General features: G+C 37.7%; 1 protein-coding gene across 1 annotated transcript; it reads right to left on the bottom strand.

Moving 5' to 3' along the window:
- Positions 1–260: 260 nt before the first annotated feature.
- LOC110794987 (protein ABC transporter 1, mitochondrial) lies at positions 261–22,350 on the bottom strand. The gene is made up of 9 exons (XM_021999963.2): positions 22,205–22,350; positions 17,630–18,340; positions 16,858–17,083; positions 15,685–15,837; positions 7,702–7,860; positions 4,124–4,283; positions 2,392–2,501; positions 1,469–1,585; positions 261–1,046 (listed from the first exon to the last, which is right to left on the bottom strand). Exons 2-9 carry the CDS (start codon positions 18,181–18,183, stop codon positions 654–656), a joined length of 1,872 nt encoding a protein of 623 aa, XP_021855655.1. The 5' UTR covers positions 18,184–18,340; positions 22,205–22,350; the 3' UTR covers positions 261–653.
- Between the last annotated feature and the right edge of the window lie 317 nt (positions 22,351–22,667).

The following is a 22,667-nucleotide window of genomic DNA, read 5'->3' as shown; positions in this document are numbered from 1 at the left end:
AAACAAAAGCCCTAATATTCCAACAAATAATCGAATATACAACCCTTCAATTTCCAGATCTAGGGTTTAATACTCTACTGTATCGCCGATTTCGACACTCAAATTTGGATCCTTTTCCGACATCGGTGTCGACACCTCCCCGGACACGTGTCGAGTGTCGTGTCGCGGGTCGGGTCGTGTCGACACCGACACCCACCTCCCACCGGAGTGTCGGAGTAACATAGGTTAACAAACAGAAAACTTTGTATAATAACACAGCATAAAAGAAATACCGGACGGTAAATGTTATACATGTTCGATTGTTCATTGCAAGGGGTTAAACTCTAATTCATGTGAAGAACATCAGCAGAATGGATGACCTCGTAAAAGGTGTTATCTTCAGCTCATCTATATATCTCATATGAATTAGGAGGGGATACAGTTTGTTCTGCAGATTGTGTTCTTCAGAATGTAACATATGAAAGAACATCAATTCTCCACCTCTTTTTGTATTAAGCCTTCTAAAAAACAAATCGTAATTGCAAAATTTCATCAGCTGAGGGGAAAATGAAAAAAAGTCTATACAGTTGAAGGACGCCCAATTACATCCTCAAATTATTACGTATAATAATCAATTGATCTAATGGCAGATATACTAGACATTTGCAGCTTCACTAAACTGATTCACTTGGCAAGATCTGACCACTATCTTCTCCAAAATTGTAATGCTCATATATTTCCAACAGCAATTCTCTACATGGCACAACAGCACCTAGCTTGATGCAAGCCAAAAAGGCACCAGAAAGTTTCCGGTGAAGACTGTAGGCTTCATCAGGAGGAGGCGACAATCTATGTTTTAGCATTGTTGCGCCTAGATTTGAGAGGCTGTGAGTAACATTGGTCGAGCGGAAATCATATCCACCAGATTTTGAGAAAGGCAGGCCAACAACAAAACCAGCCTGAACATGAGCGTCCAACATTATATCCGATTCCTCCCCCGCCAGGAACCCAAGTCTCCGAGACATTTCTAACACAGCATCTCTATCGCAATTCGCACAAGCAACCACCTTAAAAAAAAAAAAAAAACCTTTTTCAGATAACTGAAATAGAATTCGTGGATCGATAGTATTAAGCAGTTGTATTGTATCTAGAAATTTTAAGAGAGTTGGACAATCATGTTCATTTTGGTCTAAAAGAGTTCATAAAAATGCAAACATTTCTACATCTCTCAGAACTAAGCCTCAAGCCTCAGTCTACCACGTTTCAAATGTAATATGCAATTCCAGTCCAACACTCTCCTACACCTTTTTTTTACCCGCTGCTTTATTTTCATCTTTTTTTTTTTAATAGAAACTTCCTGATTATTGGATTCATGAATAACTTTTTACAAGATCTAGACAATACTCTGTATAAAACCAAGAATAATATAAACCTACTGCAAAGATAACCATCCCCCTTAGGTGGATGAGTGAAAGAACTAAGAATTTACCATTCTTAGATAATTATCTACAAAGGTCTTGGGATAATCTCGTGCAGCTCCGAAGTCAATCAAGTTGATCACTCTTGCTTCTTCATCATACAAAAAGTTGCCCCAATTTGGGTCAGTCTGCAGTGAAGCAAGGACAAATAAGAATATTTTCAGAAAAGAAAAAGGTGTGTTATTTGCAATAGAATAATAAGAGATGAACTAGAAAAGAACTGCCAGAATATTTTAGTTTACAAAATTACATAACTACAAATTTAGCAGAAAGCATCAAAGATGAAATTATGAAAAAGGGAACAATTTCCCAAATGTAATAGTAACACAACATGAAGAAAAAAGATTCACTATTAAATCATTGTTGTTTTAAAAAAAATTATTTAATCTTAATTTATTACAGACTTGCCTAGGCCATAAATTTTATAATACCAAACCCCATCTCAACACCACTAATGGGTAACCCTGAATGAGCAAAGCCCAGGCTTCAAATCACCCCTTCATTGCCCATAGACAACTGAGGCACCCAGTATAACGGACTCCTGGATATCTTAAAGAAAAAGCTCCTTTGTTCACATAGTAACTGCAGCCACCAATCTATACTTTCTTTGCGGCTAAACAACTCAAGACAGGTTCATGATCATGACCTATCATAGTTAAGGCAGCCCCAAGTTTTATATTTGGCATTAAAGCTAAGGTATAACCGTATAAAGACCTATCTTTCATAAAATAAATAAAGTATTATCAGTTGTCTTCCCCCTATCTCCCCCCTTTCCACAAAAGAGAGGATCTCCAAAAATGAATGTGGAAGCTAGGGAATCAAACTCGTCACCTCCATGTTGCAAAATGGAGTTCAAGGACTTCAATAATTAGTTATTACAAATATTCCTTGACAGACAGAAAAAAAAAAACCGAAAACGTAACACATAAATTACCTGCATGAAACGGAAGATAAATAACTCCATCAGAGTCAGCTCCAACAACTTCTTTCCAACGTCATTTCGAGTCTCCTGATCTAGTGATGCCACTTTATCAATGGGAATTCCTGTTAACAGTATTGCAGAATGTAACAAATTAATCAATAATGAGATTCAACAGAACTCTGACAAAATTTGCTGGAAAAGGTAATAACCTCACAACAATAATGACCTAGTATGACTGTATGCGATATACCATGGGCGGGGTTCTAGGTAGGTCAAATCGTATGCAGAGATTACAGTCTTACTCCTAACTAGCCTTGCCTCCCATAACAAATCTTTGATCGAGATACCTCCAACCTTGTCTTGTAAAAACTAACTTCAACTTTATGTCTAGGTAAAGGTTATATGATTCAAAGATCAAAATGATTTGATTTTGACTTTTGTGTTAGCATCATGCAATTCATCTAGGAATTTCCGTTTTTGGTGGAATCGTCAAGATCCAGGTTTGGGTAAACTTAAATTTTATTGTGTTGTTAAAGTGTGTCTCTCCTAAGTCTTCATATCAAAAAGAGAATTCTTCTATTGTCTTTCCTGCAGCACATTTTACCTGTAACCCACAAAATCTCAATCCATTTTCTTCCCCATGTCTTTATTTTTATTGGAGAATCAGTGCCCAAAAATGATCAAGGTACTTAAGGGGGTTATCGTTTAGTTAGAGCCAAGCTGAACTTAGTGGATCTAATCCTGTAAGGTTGTAACCTATATTTGTAATGGGGAGTCAGGGAGTGTGATAGTCATATGTTTGGGTAATCTGGTCTGTGTTCCTTCGAGTAAAACTTTGCGAATATCAGGTACAGGTGGAATTGTCGATGAGCTTTTGAAGCGTTGCAGCCCTTGTAGATCTGCTACTTTGGGAGACACGAGGGCAGAAAATCATTAAGACAGTGAGATAGCTCAGGGTGCTGTAAGCCTGCCATTGGGAAAAAATAACTGAAACTAACAGATCTCTTTGTTGGGAGTCTTTGTTGGTTAAACTTATGTTTCTGACTTCTTTATTGACTCAATCTAAAAGGATATTTTTAGCTGAGGTCTGAATATACACAGCAGGACTGGCACTCAATATTCTTTTATTAGGTCCTAGTGCAGATTCCTGATCGTCTTTTTCCATTCTTATTAAACTATTTTCAATTCATCTATAACTTTCTGAACCTAAAGATATAAACACAGAGAATGCATGTTTGCAAGACACACACATACGTAAACACAATGCATCATAATATACTTTCTGACTCAGCTCCTATGTGAATAAGTTAAGCAATACAAGACAGGACCACCAAATTACCACCCCTCCCTCTGCATTACCTCACAAGTAAAAAATAGGAACATTGCCACATCTATTCTATAGTTCAATACCTCTATGTTTCCCCTCGAAATTTGATAAATGTTATGGGTTATACAATTAGAGCCATCGTAATTTACAGTACTCAAATAGGTTTCGTGAGAGATCTTTGTCCCAGTTAGATCTAAGCGGAGGTGATTCCATGCATGCACATAACATGTGATCTTTAAGAACTCATAGCAGCCTTGAGCAGAAAAATATGGACTGCATAGGCAGTGAAACTCTAGATAACAAAATTTGGTAACTATTATCTTAGAATGACCAAAGTAAGATGTTGTACCAAAATTTCATGAAGCAGGACAATGTATTCAACGTAAAAACATTGTAAATTTAAGATCAAATAACTACCATAAATAAGTTCCGTAGTCAGGACTCTTTTGCTTGATAACTCATCCACAACCAAGGGTACATAAAGCCCTTGTTTTTCTGAGAGGAGATTCCTAAATAATTTTTGGTTACTTGCTTCCAACACATAGTCACATTCACGTGATAACTCTTCCCTTGCAACCTGCAGCAAATTAAAACGTAGGTGAGCTGAGAAATAGAACACTATCACAAATTTAGGAAGTCACTTAAAATGTCATCCACCATGACACCATCAAATTCAAGCATCTTTCATTCCACTATCACATATTGCCAGAGCAATGCATCCAAGGATTCATGCTACCACCAAGATTTTAGTATGGAAAGACCTAAATTCTTCCATACACAAAAATTGGGGTTTTGTGAAAAACTACCTTATAAAATAAATGTTGTAACTAACCATCTTATAAAAAATTGATGTTGTAAGGTACTACCTTTACCTGGATTATGAATGTAAAATCAAAATTCCGTGGTTGATTGTACTGTGTGTATCTCACGTGGCATCTCACGAAAAAAAAGTATAAATGGCACGTGAGATGCATATTGTAAAGTCAATCCCGAAATTTTGATTCAATTTTCATAAATTCGGCTAAAGGTACTATATTACAACATAAACTTTTTATAAGGTAGTTAATTACTCCCTCCGTCCCGAAATACTCGCACCGCTTTTCTTATAAAGCCGTCCAGGATTACTCGCACCGTTTCTATAAATGGAAAACTTTTATTATTTAACATTATACTTACCCTTGGACCCACCTATATCCTACTCCCTAACATTAAAAAGTGAGTCATTTTGTACTACCCCTTTAAAAAGTTGACACATTCACCACTATTTATATTAAAAAAATACCCCACTATCAACTACCATCTAATTAAATAATACGGTTTTTTCATGAAATGCCCCTGAGGTTTCACGAAATTCACCAAATACCCCTGCGCGTTTCAAAATACATAGTATACCCCTATTTTTTTCATACTGTTCACCAAATACCCCTATTATGACTTTCCGTTAGTCCTCCGTTAAGTCATGTTTATAATTCACCAAATGCACATATTTATAAACTTTTTGCATAATATACACTTATTTGTAAACTTGCTTGAACCAAATACCCAATCTGCTTTTAAACTGCAAAATTTGAATCTAACGGCTAGTTTACATATCTAATTTTCTTCGCAATGAAGTAGAGCAGTTTGTAAAAAAATTCCAGCAATAAACATAGATTATATTCCATCAATAAACAGGGATATTACAAAGTTAAGCCTCCTGTAAATTAAGAAATTGAGTATTGTATTCTTCCAAGATCACTTTAGATACATGACATTGCTTAAAAAGCTTTACAAAAATCTTCTTTAGGTTCGTTAACAAGATAAGTAAGACTAATGTTGGTGATAATCCAAGAACTTCTAGGCCTGCTGTCATGAAGACTGCAGCTTCCTCGACTGCCAAATTGTCTCTAAGGACTTCGAAAGTGGAGGTGAATAATCTTAAGGATCAAAAGCTGAGAAGCCAAGCTTTTTTCAAGAATCAGATAATAGCTAAAAGCTAAACTAGTGTTTCCTAACGATGACAAGGGTGAGGAAAAAACATTGCATAGAAGGAGGACTACTTATCAACTACCCCAAATGAAGGCCTCTTGGATCAATCGCTTTGGTCGCCAGAGTCACTCAATTTATCCTCCCAAACAAATTCTCTCTCTTTAACTTCTCATGGGTGAGATTCGGAGTACACGGACAGTGTGGCTGAGGTCTCGGTGTCCAACTACAGTAGTTCTGGTGATTCAAAAGCAGCCGATAGCTTAAACAAGGGAAAAGAATTGACCCACGCCTCTTTGGCAAACCACCACCACCTCGCAAACCTGGCCATCGACTTAACCTCGGCCCTCCCAGAATTTCCCAAAGCTGAAATAACCGAAATCACCATGGCAGTTTTAGGACTCAACCCATTCCCTGAACCACACCTAAAACCCGCAATGCCCTATCAACATCCCCTGATTTCAAAAACCCTATAACTAAATCATTCAAAAGCTGAAAAGATCTCAGCCAAGTTACAAATACCACCAAAGAAATCACCTCACTGTCATCTTCAGTGGGACTCGTTGGACCAGAGTTCATCTCCTTCTCTTCCCTCGAATTCTGTACAACATATGAGACAATTGTGCCAGAATTCATCCACAATTTAAAAGGAAGAGATGAAACTGAAGAAGAACTGGTGAATGAGCCGCCTCACAATACCCTCATTCGTCCACAATTTGGGCACCGATAATGCCATATCATCCCCCAATAATCCCTCATCTTCGCGGAAATACTCATCGGACGATTGATCAGAAGCCGTCAAATTAGCAGCAGCCGAAACAGGCGGAGATAATAAGAGGCTGAATGAGAGTGTAGCAGCAGCTATGGTAACACCAATTGAAGATTTTTGAGGCGATTCTTGATGACTGGAATTGAAATTAGGGTTGTAATTGTTGGTGTAGTTGTTGGATACTCCGTCATTTTTTGTTGTTGCCTTGTTGGTGATGATAATGGTGGTGTTGCAGGGGTAGGGTGAAATGAGAGAACAAAGACTCATCTTTGGAAAGTTAGGAAGAAGCGACGGTAGCAGGGGAAGGTGGTGACGACGGTGAGGAGTGGTTTTGGTTCAGTGGGAGGAGAGAGAGAGAGTGTTTGGGTGGGTTGGGTGGGATGAGAGAGAAAGTTTGGGTGGGTAGAGCTGTTGAGTGGGGATTTAAGTAAAGAATCGTACAAAACAACACATAAGGGTAAAATGGTAAATTGCAGCTAACGGAGGACTAACGTCCGTTAAGTCTAGGGGTATATTATGAACAATATGAGAAAATAGGGGTATACTATGTATTTTGAAACGCGCAGGGGTATTTGGTGAATTTCGTGAAACCCCAGGGGCATTTCATGAAAAAACCGTAAATAATAAGTCAATTACATTGCATTAAACACTATGCCGGTCAAACCGGTTCAATTATTCCGGACGGAAGGAGTACAACATTTAATATGATTTTACAAGGTAGTTTTTGACAAATTTGTCTTATACTAATGGAAAACCACATTATTTTAAAAGAATGTCAACAAAAGTGCATGCAGCCAAACAATTTTTTTAAAATTTGGGCTTAGCGGCTAACAAACAAGTAGAAAATTGGGACATCCAAAAGAGCGAAAGGATAGACCAAAAATTGGGATATAGTCCGTGTTACTAACTAATCTGTTTGTCCTTGTTAGGGATTTTGTTATTTTGATATACTCTCTCACCTCCACACCATCCTTCCCCCACCCCCTATTTCTTACCTTCCCCTCACCAATGATGTTGCTTTCTCTTACAAAAAAGGTCATGGCCCATGAGGTCATGACAATATTATAATTATGCTCCAAGATACTGCCGCACTGCTACATGCAGCCCCTAATTAGTAAACTACAGAGCATTTTCTTTCATAAGAATCATAAAGAACGTCTATGAATCCTACCTTTAAAAGACTAACCAAATTTCTCTATTCCCCTTAACAAAAACTTAAAAGGGTTCTAGAAATTCGGTAATCTAAAGATTTCTCACTCACCTTCATAGCTTGGTCTAGATAAAGTCCCTTGGGAATCAGGTTTGTATAGTCCAACAACAGCTTCACATTCTTGATGTCACTTTCAATGCTATCTGCTACCCCTGGGTATTGAATCTTCATCGCTACATGCATACCATCATGTGTGACAGCTTGGTGAACCTGAAGATTCCAACAAATATCAAAATACTGTTTGCTTTGTCAGAACAGGAAATCAAGATATCATATAATTACATTATAATAACATGATGTAAACAATTGACTCAAACAAACATCTAAAAGCCTTGGAAGCAAGTGCCAAACGGCCAACCTCATGTGAGCTCACAGGAAAAGAATTCCCATTCTTCAAACATAGTACAAACAGAGCACCATGAGATGTGAAAACTATATGACACACAGGGAAGACCCAGCAAAACAACACTAACTTCCAAATTCTCCCAAAAAAGAGACATTAACCTAATCCTAGTGGTTGCTCAATTGGCAAACCCTGGAATAAATTTATGGAGCACGCGGAGTGTATCACGTTATGTCAGTAAGTTTAAGTGTTTGACAAAGATAAGTTGCAAAATCAAAGTCTTATTTTATCATTCCATCCACCAGAACTGTATGTACTATGTACCAATACCATAATCAGGCCTTACTCAAACTTTATAAATGAAAGAGGTGAAGAGGAGTGGATTGACTTATAACGGTTCAAGTTCAAACCTCTCTAGAACTTCCTCTTTTAAGGATATTCCGTCGGAGGATGTCGCATCTTTGTGTAAGTAATTAAATAAATAGGGATGTAGTTTCCTAATGTCTAGCTAAAATATCAGTTGCAGATTTTGGTGTTGCTTTCCTATCTAAAGGCAACTTTGAAAGTGCTTCATTTTGGTAAGAGAACATATTATTAACGGTTTTTTCATGAAATGCCCATGAGGTTTGCAAAAACGCACCAAATACCCTCGCGTCTTTTGAATCACATAATATGCCCCTATTTTTTAGTACTGTTCATGAGATACACCTTCAGTTAACAGACGTTAGTCTGTCGTTAGTAGTATTTTACTATTTTACCCTTAATACATGTTTTTCGACATAAATTCAAAAAAAAAAAACTCTAACCTCTTTCTCTTTCTCTTTCTCTCTCCTCTCAGATGTTCTTCCTCCTTCTCTCTTGTTGCCGCTTGATTTAGATATCGATCAGAGTGGCTTGCCCAATTCTGTTTTGGTAAATTGATCTGCAATTGCAATTGTGTAATGATCACATTATGAACTATGGGCAGATCTGATACTCCCAGTAGCAAGCCTGCTTCACCTATGCCAAGAGTAGCCAAATTAGGTAAGGCAAGATCACTTAAATCAGATGCTGATGGTGGTCGACTTGGCTTCGCGGAGGGTGGTCGTTCTCCGGTGGCCGCGTTGCGAAGGTTATCGATTCTCCGGTGGCGCGGAAGTTTCGCGGCGGTGCGTTGGCTGGGAGGGGGTTGCTGATGGCTGCGACAGTAGGTTGGTGGTTGCTGATGGCTTCCAGAGTCTTCTAACAAGGTCCAATTAAACACCCATTCTTTTCTTTTCAATCAAATTTATAAGTTGTTTTATCATTGATTTTGTTTCTAAATTGCTTCGTTTATCTCTATTGCACCCACATCGTGATTTCAGTGATATAAGAGTAAATCTAATCTGGGGTTGTTGCATTTTTGCATAAATTTTGTTGCTTTTGATCTAATTCCTATTGATATAGCTAGGTTAATTGCATTTTTGCTGCATCTTTGTTCTAATCTATCTGAAAGAATGTTGTTCATAGTTGGTTGCAAATGCCCTAATTGTAACTTTTGGAGGGTGTTCTTGATTAATTTTTAGTGTTAATTGAAAATTAAAAAGATAAGTTTTGCCTAAAATGGTTAATTTGATGCAGCTGAACTCTGGGAAAGTGGTTGTTGTGGGTCCTGGAAGTGTTATAATGTGGGAATAGTAGTTTCAGACTACTTGCAATTAAATGGGATTTGTAGGAATGTAATGTGCTTTGATATGAATTGGTCTATTTTGTTATTATCTAATGTCAGTTTTCTGTTTTTGATCATTCAGAAGCCACTACCTCGTATGAGGCTAATGAGTTGAAAGAGAAGAATCATGCACTCAATGAGTTGAAAGAGGCAAATAAATAAGCAGATGAGGCTAATGAGAAACTTCAGGAGTCTTTGGTGGCTCAAAAGAGAGCTGAAGATACTTCAGAGATTGAAAATTTTCGAGCTGTTGAATTCGAGCAAGCAGGATGAAACAAGCAGAATGGAAAAAAGAGTTAGAAACTGTGAGGAGCCAACATGCCTTAGATATGACTTCTCTTCTCACAGCTAATGAAGAGCTTCAAAGAATCAAGCAAGAGCTGGTCATAGTTAGGGATACTAAGAATCAGGTGGCTGCTTGATTTAGATGTAATACTGCATTGACTAATGCACTGATTGATATGTATACCAACAGTATAATTCAATTCAATCAATTTCTTATTGGATTTGTTGTTTGAGCATTTCAATTTTCTTTGATTATTACTTCTATTTTTGTTTTAGGTTTAACTTTTAGGTTGATTAATTAGGTGAACGATTAGTGGAAATCAAATTCTGAAGTTTAAAAGCAGTTTGAGTATTTGGTGCAACTTAGTTTCAAAATAGGTGTATATTGTGCAATAAGTTTACACATAGGGGTCTTCTGTGAATTATAAACACGACTTAACGGAGGACTAACGGAAGGTCGGTTTAGGGGTATATGGTGCAAACTTGGGAAAAAATAGGGGCATATTATGTGATTCAAAAGACGCGAGGGTATTTGGTGCGTTTTTGCAAACCTCAGGGGTATTTCATGAAAAACCCGTATTATTAATGATGGTCTTTCATTTCTGTATTTTTTTTTAAAAAAAATTTACTTGGAATATAATTCATTTATTCCCCTTCAAGGTATTTAAGCTCCAAAAAAGTGGACAATCCGAAATATTTGAGCACTTAACCAAGAAACAACCTCGCTGCCTCTTCTACTGGACACACATTAGGTGTTGGGATAAATACAACATACTTCGAAAATCGATCAACCACCACCATTATCGAACGTAGCCCGTTCACATTGGAAATCCAGAAATAAAGTCCATCGAAACCGAAATCCATGGTTTTTCAGCAATAGACAATGGTTGGAGAAGTCTCGTCTTTTTCCGACGCTCAATTTTATCTAACCGAAACACATGGCATGGTTTCACATATACTTCAACTTCGGCCATCACATTGGGACAAAAGTAACTTATTTCCAGCATCGCTTGCGTTCTTTCCTAACCAGGGTGACCGGCCCAAACAGAATCATGAACTGATCTCAATAACTCGTGACGCAACTTGGGGAAGGAACATATAACCGCCCCTCTTGTGCCAACAAGGGCCCAGTTTTCATCCAATATCTACGAACAAAACCATCTTTAACTTGTTCACATAACTGGAAATACTCAGGATTATCTTTGCACTTACACGTGGTGCAAATTTTTCTTGAGTCTTCCTACTTAACGCATCAGGAATTTGATTGTGTCAACGAGGCTTGTGTTGCCATGCAAAGTCATTTCTTCCAAAAAAAAAAATATCCCATCCAACAACCCTGCTTCGACGATAAAGTCTTTTGTGATTGAAAGAATGTGGTTGGCGACATTATCGGTCAATAAAGTAAACTTTGTTCCCAAGAAATATTGTCACCAAATACGAAGGCAATGAACAACTGGCAACATTTCCTTTTCATGTGTTGAGTACCTCTCCTCCGCCTCTATGAGCTTTTGTCCATCGAAAGCAACTGGACGTCCATCTTGAATAAGAACCCCACCAAGGGCTCTTCATGACGCACCAGTGTGCACTTCAAATGGTTTATCGAACTCCGAAAGTTGTAAATTAGGTTCGGCTGAGATCATTGTCTTTAAGTTTTCAAAGGCAGATTAACACTTGTCGAGTTGTCGGACCAGGCCTAACCTTGTCCTTTTTTAAAAAATATCCATGAGTAAAGATACTTTTTGTGAGTAGCCTTGAATTGGCCAAACCCAGAAAGGATCGTAACTCAAACGCCTTCACTATAGACTCATCCATCCCGCTACTGATCTTATAACAATGGAAATTTATCTTCGTTCATGCGAACTCACATGTTCCTTTTTTTCACATACAGTTCATACCTTCATAACTATTTGAAAACTAATCTTAATGTTCCACATGATCATCTAAGTTATTTGAATACACTATAATGTCATCAAGATAAAAAACATAGAAACAATCAAGATACTCGTAAAGCACATCATTCATTAAATTACATAAAGTTGTCGGGCATTGGTTATCCCAAAAGGCGTTACAACGAATTCATTGGCTGACTAATGCCCCGACAACTTTCTGTAATTTAATGAATGATGTGCTTTACGAGTATCTTGATTTTTTTGTGTTTTCTATTTTGATGACATTGTAGTGCATTCAAATAACTTAGATGATCATGTGGAAGTGTGGAACATTTAAGATTAGTTTTCAAACAGTTAAGAAAGTATGAAGTGTATGTGAAAAAAGGAAAATGTGACTTCGCACGAAAGGAGATAAATTTTCTTGGTCACAAGATCAGTAAAGGGAAAGTCAAGATGGATGAGTCTAAAGTGAACGCGATTGTCAATTGGAACAGCCCATGTCTGTCACTGAGTTACGATCCTTTTTGGGTTTGGCAAATTACTATCGTAAATTCATTCAAGGCTATTCCCAAAGTATCTTTACTCACGGATCTTTTAAAGAAAGGACAAGGTTAAGTCTGGCCCGATAAATGTCAATCTGCCTTTGACAATTTAAAGATAATGATCTCATCTTAACCTGTTTTAAAACTTTCGAAGTGAATGGTAGCTGACAATTGTAAAAGTAAACAAGACAACTTTATTTTAAAAAAATATATAAAAAAAGGTAAAGAAAGGTATGTTTGCATCCCCGAAAGAACGCAGCCTCCCTATCTCCTCCTCCCCCTCCCTACAACATACATATATATCTTTATCATGCAAACACCATTTATTCGGGCGAACACACCGGTGGTCTCGCACCATTCAGGCGAGCAAAAACCTATGCTTTTGAGCTTCACAACTTTATCAAAGTGCTTCAATTGTAGATCTTGGGTTTTCAATTCGGTTCGTCCCATCCGGTTCGAGGCCATGTACCACGAACCGGGTAACGATGTGCTAAAACTTACACTCCAAATTTGGAAAAACATCAATACCAAGGCGGGAGAACGATCCCTGAATATGAGGTACGACGACCCATTCGACACCGTTCAGAAAGTTGGTACAACGGCCTACAGATGTTGGAGGTACATCCAACTTTTCATGTTAGTTAGTAGTTACTTGAAGCCATATCATGAGGAAGTAGAGGCCCTACATCCGATTACAAAGAGGAATCCACCCACAAGTGACAACCAAGAAGCAATTTACAAAGGGTGTTACAGAGAATGCTTGATCAATGTGTATTAGGGAAGAGTAAGAAAAAATGCCGCATTGATTGCTTGGTCCAATGGTAGAATGGCTCCGAGGCAGAAGCATTGTGGGAACGTGATACTACGTTGTAGAAGTTCGAGACTCTCATTGAAAGGTATCTTACGAGGACATCAGCGTCTCCAAGTGGGGGAGGTTTGTGAGAACTCTTTATGCCCACAGCTAGCATGGCGTGCTCTTGGCTCAGGCATGTCGCATCTTGCCTTGAAGAACTGAAAGGCAAGTCTATACTTACTAGTATTTGGAATGACTATGTGGTGAGTGAAGCTTGTGGCAGCTCAATGTTAGCTCGTCTAAGTTCTAGGGTGCAGCTGAGCTACTAATACGTAATGACAGTCAACACGGAGGACCTCGACGAAGTGATAGTGAGCTGGAAGTTAAGCATGGGTTACCTAAGAAGAATTCCCTTGAGCTGGATCAAGGTAATGTGGTGTGTCACTAGGAGCTGATGCTACTGAACTGAAGAGTGGCAGCTAGCTAGTGGTGGCGGGTCACCTGGCAGTGGTCGTCGAGCTCAGTCCGGGAGTTGATCAAGCGTGTGGGTGAGCTGACTAGCTGGAGTACCGTGGAGTACTGTGTTGCTAGCTGGCAGTCCGCAGGTGTTGGGCGCGTGCCTTGGGTGCGTGCAGTTACATGGCAGTTGGCGAACAGGCGCAATGGCAGTTTGTGGCGGTTGAATTTAACTCGTGCGCTGAGTCAGCAAGCGGTTGGGATTAAAGGATAAGAACACCACGCTGGACATGGCAGTTGTATTAATTATTTAAACGCGTATTTGATTGTCGTTTAGGCTTGTAAGTTGTAACTGCCACCCATGAGAGGGGCTTTGTCTCTCTCATTCACCTACCTTAGGAGTTTGTCCAAGGCATCGAATTCCACACTTACGCAGCTATGCTGTTGGAATTCCGCCATGTAAAATGTTGTATGTTTGGTGCCTTGTGAAATAATGTAGTTCACAATTAAGTGTTTATCGCATTATTATTCAGCAATTACGTACAAGGGTTGAATTACCCTCCTTAGTGCGTGAGTAGGCTGATTAGGGAGTGCTTCCTAGTGTCGCACAGTTTTAAAATTTAGGTCGTGATAGTAGGCCGCTATCCTACCATCACAAGCATTGTTACTAAATAAACAAAAAGATTAAAACATGAGTAGCTAGACATCCATCCACATGTAAAACCATAGCACTGGATCAACAGAGATACTTGCAACAACTTAATGGTATTTTATTTTTTATTTTGCTATAGCATTTGTCAAACTTTGATCTTAAAGTCTCTAGCATATGGTCATAACTAGAGTTATATAGTAGATACACTGTCCTAATTGTATTTCAACTAAATCATAAACCATTGTATAAGAGTTTGTCAATGATCCTACGAACTATCAAATACAACTGAGGACACCATCAGCCCTACCCTTGGTAAAGGTGGCTAGTGGGCTAAGTCAGGCGCCCAGACCACCTTGAACTGGCAGCGTTTTACCCCAACTGAGCTAGGCCCAGTCTTAAAACGGTTCAATGCAGGGCATGAACTGGGCGGTTAAAGCTACGGATTAAAAAAATTCACAAAAGGCAGCTTGGCCTTAGGTCAGGCTGGTTTGTTGACCCGATTGTTCAATTGAAATTTTAAGAAAATAAAAGAGAAAACATAATGTACCTCAGACTAATGTGATCTTCCGGTATTAGTCAAATATAACGACCCTTTTTGGTTAGGAGCTGTTAGCTGGTTTGACTAGCTGTTAGCGGTTAGTTGTTTGTATTAGCTGGTTTTACTAGATGGTTGAATTAGTTGCTTGTGTAAAAGTGTTTGGTAAATTAGTTGTTAGGTGTTTAATATGTAAAATGACCATTATGGACATTGATATTATTTTATTATTGGTTAGTTTGTTTCTTATTAATATTAGACAAATATTTTATTGTGTTATTTATTTTCCCTTTATGTTTTTAATAGACATTGAATACAAAAAAAAAAAAAAAAATTCAAAAAAATTATTCTTAGTTTAACAATTTAAATAATATACATTCTTTATTTGCAAATAGAGAAATGTCACTAATGATATTACAAGCATGACTGCAATAGCTTTCAAGTGTTTCAAAGTACTAATATAAAGTTTATTACAACAAAAAACGAGTCTAGTAAATAGGGTGAAATGAAGAAGGAAGCGAGAGTAACGGTTTTAGGAGGGAAATAATGTAGGGTACCAAGGTTAGTAGTGGTTGTAAATTTAGGTAATATTAGGAAAAAAATAGTCATTTGACATTCACTTTCTCAAACCTCTAATTACAAATTAGCTTTTTCACCCCAAAACTCTCTTCCAAACCTCTCATAAACAAACACTTCCAATTAACTTTTTCTAAAGGTCATACCTCTAATTCACTCCAACAAAATTCTTTTTCTCTCAAACCTCTCCTAACCAAACACCCCCAATGTACCTCAAACATACATTCATGGAAATTCAAAAAGCAAAAAAAATGCAACGTAACAGCCACAACATACCTGGCCTATACTTGCAGAAGCCAAGGGTTCATAGTTAAAACTCTTCAACTTTGAAGACCAATTAGACCCTAATTCGGCATCCAAGACTTGATTAATTTGGCTCCTTGGCATCACGTCAGCACCTTGACGGACTATCTCTAAAGCAGCCAAGATCTAGCAATGAAGGATGTAACCAAATACATCAGAACACCATGATAACATGATTCACTATTTTCCTTGAGTTTCAGATAAAGCGAACGTGATATATGATGTATCAGAAAAGGAAACAGTCCATGAAAAGAGAACTTAACTGTAAATTATTCTTTACTATTTACTTTAGATAAACGGAGAATTTTATTAACAAAAATATGAAGAGTAATCACAAAATAAAGAGAAGCCTTCACATTCAGAAGCATGTAGATTGTGGGTCAATCACGTTGCACAACAGGAAAAATAGTATTGTTTACTTCAGGTGGAAACTCAAATTTTCCAGAGAGAACAAAATTGACAAGAAAAAAGGTCAACTGAGAACCTTAACATTCACTAATCCCAATGAAGAAGAGAAAGAAGCTGGATCCAAGGCAATGGTGTTGACAACAAGAAGGGGGAGGGGGGGGGGGGGGGGTGGCTCAACTCATAGTTTGATGTTCCTCAATTTCTCTTCTCATTGCAACATTTCAAGATGTAGGTGTATCTCATTAGGAAATATACAACTGCTTTGCTTGTTTCAATTCACTTGGTGGCAAAATTTATGCACCGGTTTTGGGGTTATCTTAATTCATTGACAACAACAATACTGAAGGGTGTGACTCAAGTCACTCAAGTGATGGTTTGATAATCCTCCATATCTCAACTCATAGCAGCATTTCATGATGTTGGGGTATCCTACTTTTAGATAAGTACAACTCCTTTGCTTGTTTCAACGGCATATGTGATATGATGTCACAATTTAATGCACAAGAGCTGAGGTTAACTTTTACAATTGACAAAAAATACATAGGGGAAGCTGCATAAGGTTACTTTTCTGAATGAAGAATCCTTTTGTATAATAAGTATAAGAAGAAAAGCACCACTAGAGGAAAGGAAGCCCTCCAAAATCAGAACTATAAAGAAAACAAACAAACATCAAAACCTAAAGCTTCAAAGAAAATTAAATGATCATAGAAAAACTACAGACAATAAAAAGGCTAATACCGGAGCAGGAACGAGAGACTCGTCTTGTATACTCAACATCTGCCCTATCTTCAATGCTGCTCCACGCATTCTACAAAGAGCAAGTGCCAGCCGTTCTGCATTTTTTTCAGATAGAAATGAAGACGGGCTAGACTGCTTATCCTGTGTATCAGGCCTTCCTAAGAAAAGCGTCTTGGCAGATTCTTGGACACTTCCCCAGGCAAGACCAGCTCCTAGACTAGCAAACCTGCCAATTAGAAGGTATCTCATAGCGCTTAATGAAATTTAGTGTGATCCTGAGTGAATACGCAACATGGAAAGAGAGAACATATGTACAGAGTAATTTTCATTCATTATCATTACCCCATTGCCTCAAAGACGCTCCCACAAGAAGCGGGGTAAGGGGGGGTCAGGTGTAAGCAACCTTACCCCTGCAACTGCAGAGAGGTTGTTTCCAATTGACCCAAAAGCGATAACGGGACGACAGAGTAATTATCAACAGAAAATTTAAAGCATATGTACTTTAGTCTAGACAAGCTCAGCAAGCAACATGCACAAACACTCCCAAGGAGTGGTGAATACTGATTTACTGACTAGTGGGTAGTGTCGTATATGATTACCAATAACAACCGTAACTCATAAGCCATAACAATAACAACCTAACCTAACAGGATATCACATGTTTTGATTTAAATGAGAAGTTTGAGATCAAGTCAGGCAAGGCTGCATATGGTAAAAACTTTAGTGAACAAAACACCCAAAGGGAAAAGAAGGGAAAAAGAAATATACTGACCCAAGAGCTCTGGAGAAAGGTGTAGCAGGCACTTTTCTTTCTCTAGGCTTCCGCCTCTTTGAAGGGGTGGCAATGGTGGAGGCAGAGGTGGGAGTGTTGGCATTTTGAGCCTCTCCCACACCAATCACTTGATCAGCCACAAAATTAGCTCTTCCATCTGCGCACAAATCAGGCTGATTCAGAGATTCCAATGCTGGATTTGAGAGAGATTGTTCAGAAGAAGCAGCAGCAATTGAACCATCAGTAGAAGCTATCTCTGAACTTGACATGACCTCTTCCCTGGAGGTGGAACTACTACCAGTAGTATAACTAGCATCACTATTAAAGTAAACAACAGAGTCTTCCATATCCTTCATTGGCTTACTACCTAATGGTTCACGTTGGTGAACCTGTACCTTTCCTCTCGTAAGGCCACATATGCTTGCAGATTTCTTAATGATAGATTGTAGTGCATCTCTTGAACCCTCACTTGCCCCTGTACGTCTCACAACCTCCCTGGCTACTAATGATAACCCCTCAATGATCCTACGCATGTCTCTCATTTTTGAACTCATGGAGTCTGTATGCACCTTTTAGTGTCTAATGTACAATGCAGACACGAATTATGTCTGATAATATTCCTGCATCATCATCCTCACCCTCATTCCGACTGAAGGACCATCTTCCTTGACAAGACTGTATAATCTCAAGGCCGATCTTTATGGTAAATATCTGTCCATAAAGTTTAAGTACTCAGTGAACATTTTAATGCAAATGATGCATAATAAACAAGCATTGCGTGAAGATTTTAAGGGCTTCAACAAATGGCTGCATAAAGTAGCGCTGGAAATGAACCTCGTCACATTAAGCTACACAAAAATCAAATTGGGATATAGTGATTACTACATCACTTCATCCTACAATCCTAGTATTCAAAAGGCGAAGAGGGGATGAAGAAGAAAAAAATATATATAAAAAAAGAATAGTATTTCTGGAGTAATAAAACCTACCAACTGTGATCTCTAAGGTTACCCACAAGCTACAAATTTACAGAAACTTGAACAGGTGAATTTGATTCACACCGCACCTTTGTGAATTAAAATGAAGCATGAAGTCACATCAGGCTGTGGGTTGGATAGTTAGGAAGAACAATGGAATAGCCGAACAACTCAATACTCGAGAAATAAGAAGTAATCAAAGAAAAGAAACTAAGAAAATAAAAATATATAATTACTGGAGAAGAATAAGTGAGTAACAAGAGGAATGGTATTCCAGCTAATGTATGGACTTCCGTGGATTTCATCAGACTGCACCTAATGTTGGCTGAATGAACATTCAATATCATGCCACTCTGGGAACACCTTGACGTTGTAGAAAGTTCACATAGAATTACTTGGACATGTTATACAGGGATAAACAATTCAACGATTTGAAATACATCACCATAATTGGACGGGATATAAACTGGCTAATAGTTACAAGAGGTTAAGTTTCAAACTAGATCCCGGTTTAGCAAAAGGGATTATCTTAACCATGAACTAGCTATGCAAGGAAAACAGAAGCATATTGTATCCTTTTGTGTATGTGTATATTCTCAACTGGTTACCTCACACAATTAAGAAAAGAACCTTAATAAAACAAGACTGCAAGACCTTGATGTTTGTACATTGTTATGGGAGAAATTATCAATGCTGACATGGCACTTGGGCATGGATCGATGACATGGCAGGAAGGAAACAGAGAGGCGCAGATCAGTGATGTGGTGCTTACCTCGATCACGTGTCGCTTACTGGGCAGAAGTGGAGTCGTGCTCCAGTAAAACACGGTCAGGTCAGTAACATAGAGAAAAAAAGCGGATGCGGTCGCGTTCGTGGTAAAGGTCGCATTGTCGCGGAAACCGCTTGTAACTGAAGAATAGAAAAGATCGCGGCTGACGCGATGTGAATTTTTGAAAAAACCACATTAACATGTCTAAGCCTTATTACATTTTTAGTCTAAAAAGTATTATATCCACACAATATAACCAAATCTATCCTAATATGAGTGAGTATTATATTCTGTGAACAAATAAGCACTCGAAATATCATATTTCATAAACTACATAACTAATTAAAAAATACTTTTGGTCAATTTATGTAAAAGAACGGTGTAACGGAGAAAAAAACGTCAGGCGCGGCGAGTCACCATTACGTGACGGACGACACGGGGAGAAATACCTGATTTTTGTCAAACCGTAACGTAACGGGTTTTCGCGGAACGGCAAATCCAAAATAGGTTACAGAGCGGCCGTTACGTAACGGAACGGCCGAGTTTTAGTTCCATGGGTCAGTTGACAAGATAAGGAAGAATTCCTAGAATCACGTTACGTAACAGAACGGCCGAGTTTTAATTCCATGGGTCGGTTGACAAGATAAGGAAGAATTCCTAGAATCACGGATAGAAGACGGCTCCCTAACGGCTCTCTATGGAAAATATTATGACTCTAGTTATTTAGTATAAATAGACGATTAGGCGTAGCATATTTCCCTGTAACACACTGAATTCCAATTGTTCTCTACAATCTTTGCTAAAATCCATTGCTGAAATATATTCTCATTGTTCTTGTTTTTTATCTCACATTCAGTCTTCATAACCGCATAAGGAAAATGTATAAGCAAAGAGAGGTGCATTCCTCCACACTATAAAAAAGAACAAAGATTTGTACTTGTATTAATATTTCGCTGTGACGCTACTTCTACAATTTACACTATGATGTTCACAAAATGTACGTATGTAGCTTGAGTTGGTTGCTCAAGTTGTATAAAATCACTTGTAAATTGGAGACATAATGTGCAGAAACTAGAGAAAACATATTCGGTTGAGTTGAAAGTCATTCCTTGTTTCACAAAAGTGTGTTGTACTCACAGGGGCGGCGCTTGGGCGGTGCGAGCAGCGCGACCGCGCAGGGCCCCCCAAAATAAAGGCCCCCCAAATTAGTAAATAACATTATTGAGTTGCTTAATGTACAAGGAGTTATTAGTGGCGCAGTGGTAAAGAGAGAATACAAGCATGCAATGTTACCGAGGTTCGACTCCTAGTGCTTCCCTTTTTCCCGAAAAGATGCCATCTATATTTTCTCTCTCTTTCAATCCAGCTGTACTCCAAAGTCTTCAATACTACTAACCTCTTATTATTTCATCTCTTTTTCCAAGAATATTTTAGGTGCTTCCTATTAAAACTGAATTTCTAGCTTTCAATTTCTGAAGCTTTTAAAAAATGATCGATTAATACTCCGCATTTATTATACCTTCACTAATTTTTAAAATTTTTACGTTTAGTATCATGAATATGGTTTAACAACACCGAAAAATGAATTTAACTTCTTAAAATAATAATCAATTGTCACCAATTTTAACACGATATTAGGGGCGTAATTGTCCATTATGTTACAATATAAAAGAAAATATTTAAAACGTAAAGATTTTCTATATTTATGTGTCGTAACATTAATTTGTTTGTTAATCCTTTCAAAAAAAACTTGTGTTAGTTAATGATGGATAATTTTCTTAATAATTATTTTGTTTTGAAATATTTTTCCAAAAACTAAAAAGAGTACAAAGTATTAATTATTACTCCGTACTTTTTTACTTAAACAAATTTGTCACGTTATTTACAGTATACAAATGATTTTGAAAACGGGACATCCAAATACTTAATAGTTAAGTTATACGAATTACTTAAAATACAATTGTTTGTTGGTTCAATGGTGATTAAAGCTGAACTTGGTAGGGAGGACTCATGTTCGATCCCCACAACAATAATTGAGAGGGAATTGGAACCTATCCACCCACAACTCGCCTCGAATTCGGATTAACCCTAAGGGTGAACCGGGTGCTAACACAAAAAAAAAAACGAATTATTTAAAGTGAAACTTATAATACTTTGTATACACTTGTAATTTTTTTTATCCTCTTTACATATTTATTTTGATTCATAAAAAGGGCCCCAATTTGCAAATTCGCACAGGGCCCCCATTCACTTTGCCACGCCCCTGTGTACTCATTATGACATAGTTGGTCGAGTTGAAGTCATTCGTTCTAAAATCCTTCAACTTACGACCGGGTAATCACACCGGAAAATTGATCACAATATACGTGGTGAAGATATTTCACAAAATATTTCAGTCTTAGAGAATGCATAATCATATGGGCTACTTATGCTCTTTCTACAGGGAGTGCACAATTTACAAATTATCGGCAGGAGATCTCCTAACAAGTCCCAACAAACGTGAATATGCAACAAAATTCATCTTTAACGCATGCCAAAGAATCAAAATTCCGTCATAATATATGTCAAAAATTCAAATTTTCACAATACATGTAGGAAAACTGAACTGTTATTGCTGATTTCCAACCAAATGAGATCATATTATAAAATCAATTATAAGCCAGAATAATCAATTTGCTCATCACTATGAGATAAACCTAGAAAATTATTGAGTTCAATATGTTCATCCAAATTTGAAGAAATGGAGCTCTAAATCAGGCAGCTTTGTGATGGAATGTTTATGTAATGTTGTTAGCAGTTGAAGAGGAGAGAGAATTTGAAAAACATTACCTTTCCGACGGCGGCAAAGAGCAGCGGGAGATCACAGCCGGTGGTTGGCGGTGGTGGGAGAGAGGACGAGAAGAGAACGCGGGGTTGAGAGGCAGCCACAAGATGACAAGACCCACAAATTTTCCTCTAAAACTAACTTCTAAAAATATACTGACGAAGTAAGTTTCTTAACCTATTCTTATACAATAATGGGTGTACAATAAATATTGTACACCAGAGTAAAAGTTGACTCAAAATGCTTAAAAGTTACATTTATATATGTAAAAGTTATCTATTTTTTAATGATATATTTTTTTATTTGAATAAAAATTATTTCTTCAAAATCACTAATAATGTATAAATTAATCATTTAATCCTTTAAAATGTTTATCTATCAACTTTTTAATTTTATAATATAAAAGTTACAGAAAAATAGGTTAAAGTTACAAAAAACTGCATAAAAGTTATCTTGGTGTACAATAAA

Source organism: Spinacia oleracea, chromosome 5 (genome assembly GCF_020520425.1).
Source record: "Spinacia oleracea cultivar Varoflay chromosome 5, BTI_SOV_V1, whole genome shotgun sequence".
NCBI classification, from domain to species: domain Eukaryota; kingdom Viridiplantae; phylum Streptophyta; class Magnoliopsida; order Caryophyllales; family Amaranthaceae; genus Spinacia; species Spinacia oleracea.
The sequence above is the reverse complement of the archived record's forward strand: the minus strand, read 5'-3'. Positions and strand labels throughout refer to the sequence as shown.

What these genes read in the sequence shown, in the direction of transcription:
- LOC110794987 (XM_021999963.2), bottom strand. Translation starts at nt 18,183, where the DNA reads ATGAGTTCAAAAATGAGAGACATGCGTAGGATCATTGAGGGGTTATCA. An exon ending in AGTCTCTCGTTCCTGCTCCG is followed by an intron (nt 15,838 to 16,857) that starts GTATTAGCCTTT and finishes CTTCATTGCTAG; the next exon opens with ATCTTGGCTGCTTTAGAGAT. An exon ending in ATCTAGACCAAGCTATGAAG is followed by an intron (nt 4,284 to 7,701) that starts GTGAGTGAGAAA and finishes AATTTGCTGCAG; the next exon opens with GTTGCAAGGGAAGAGTTATC.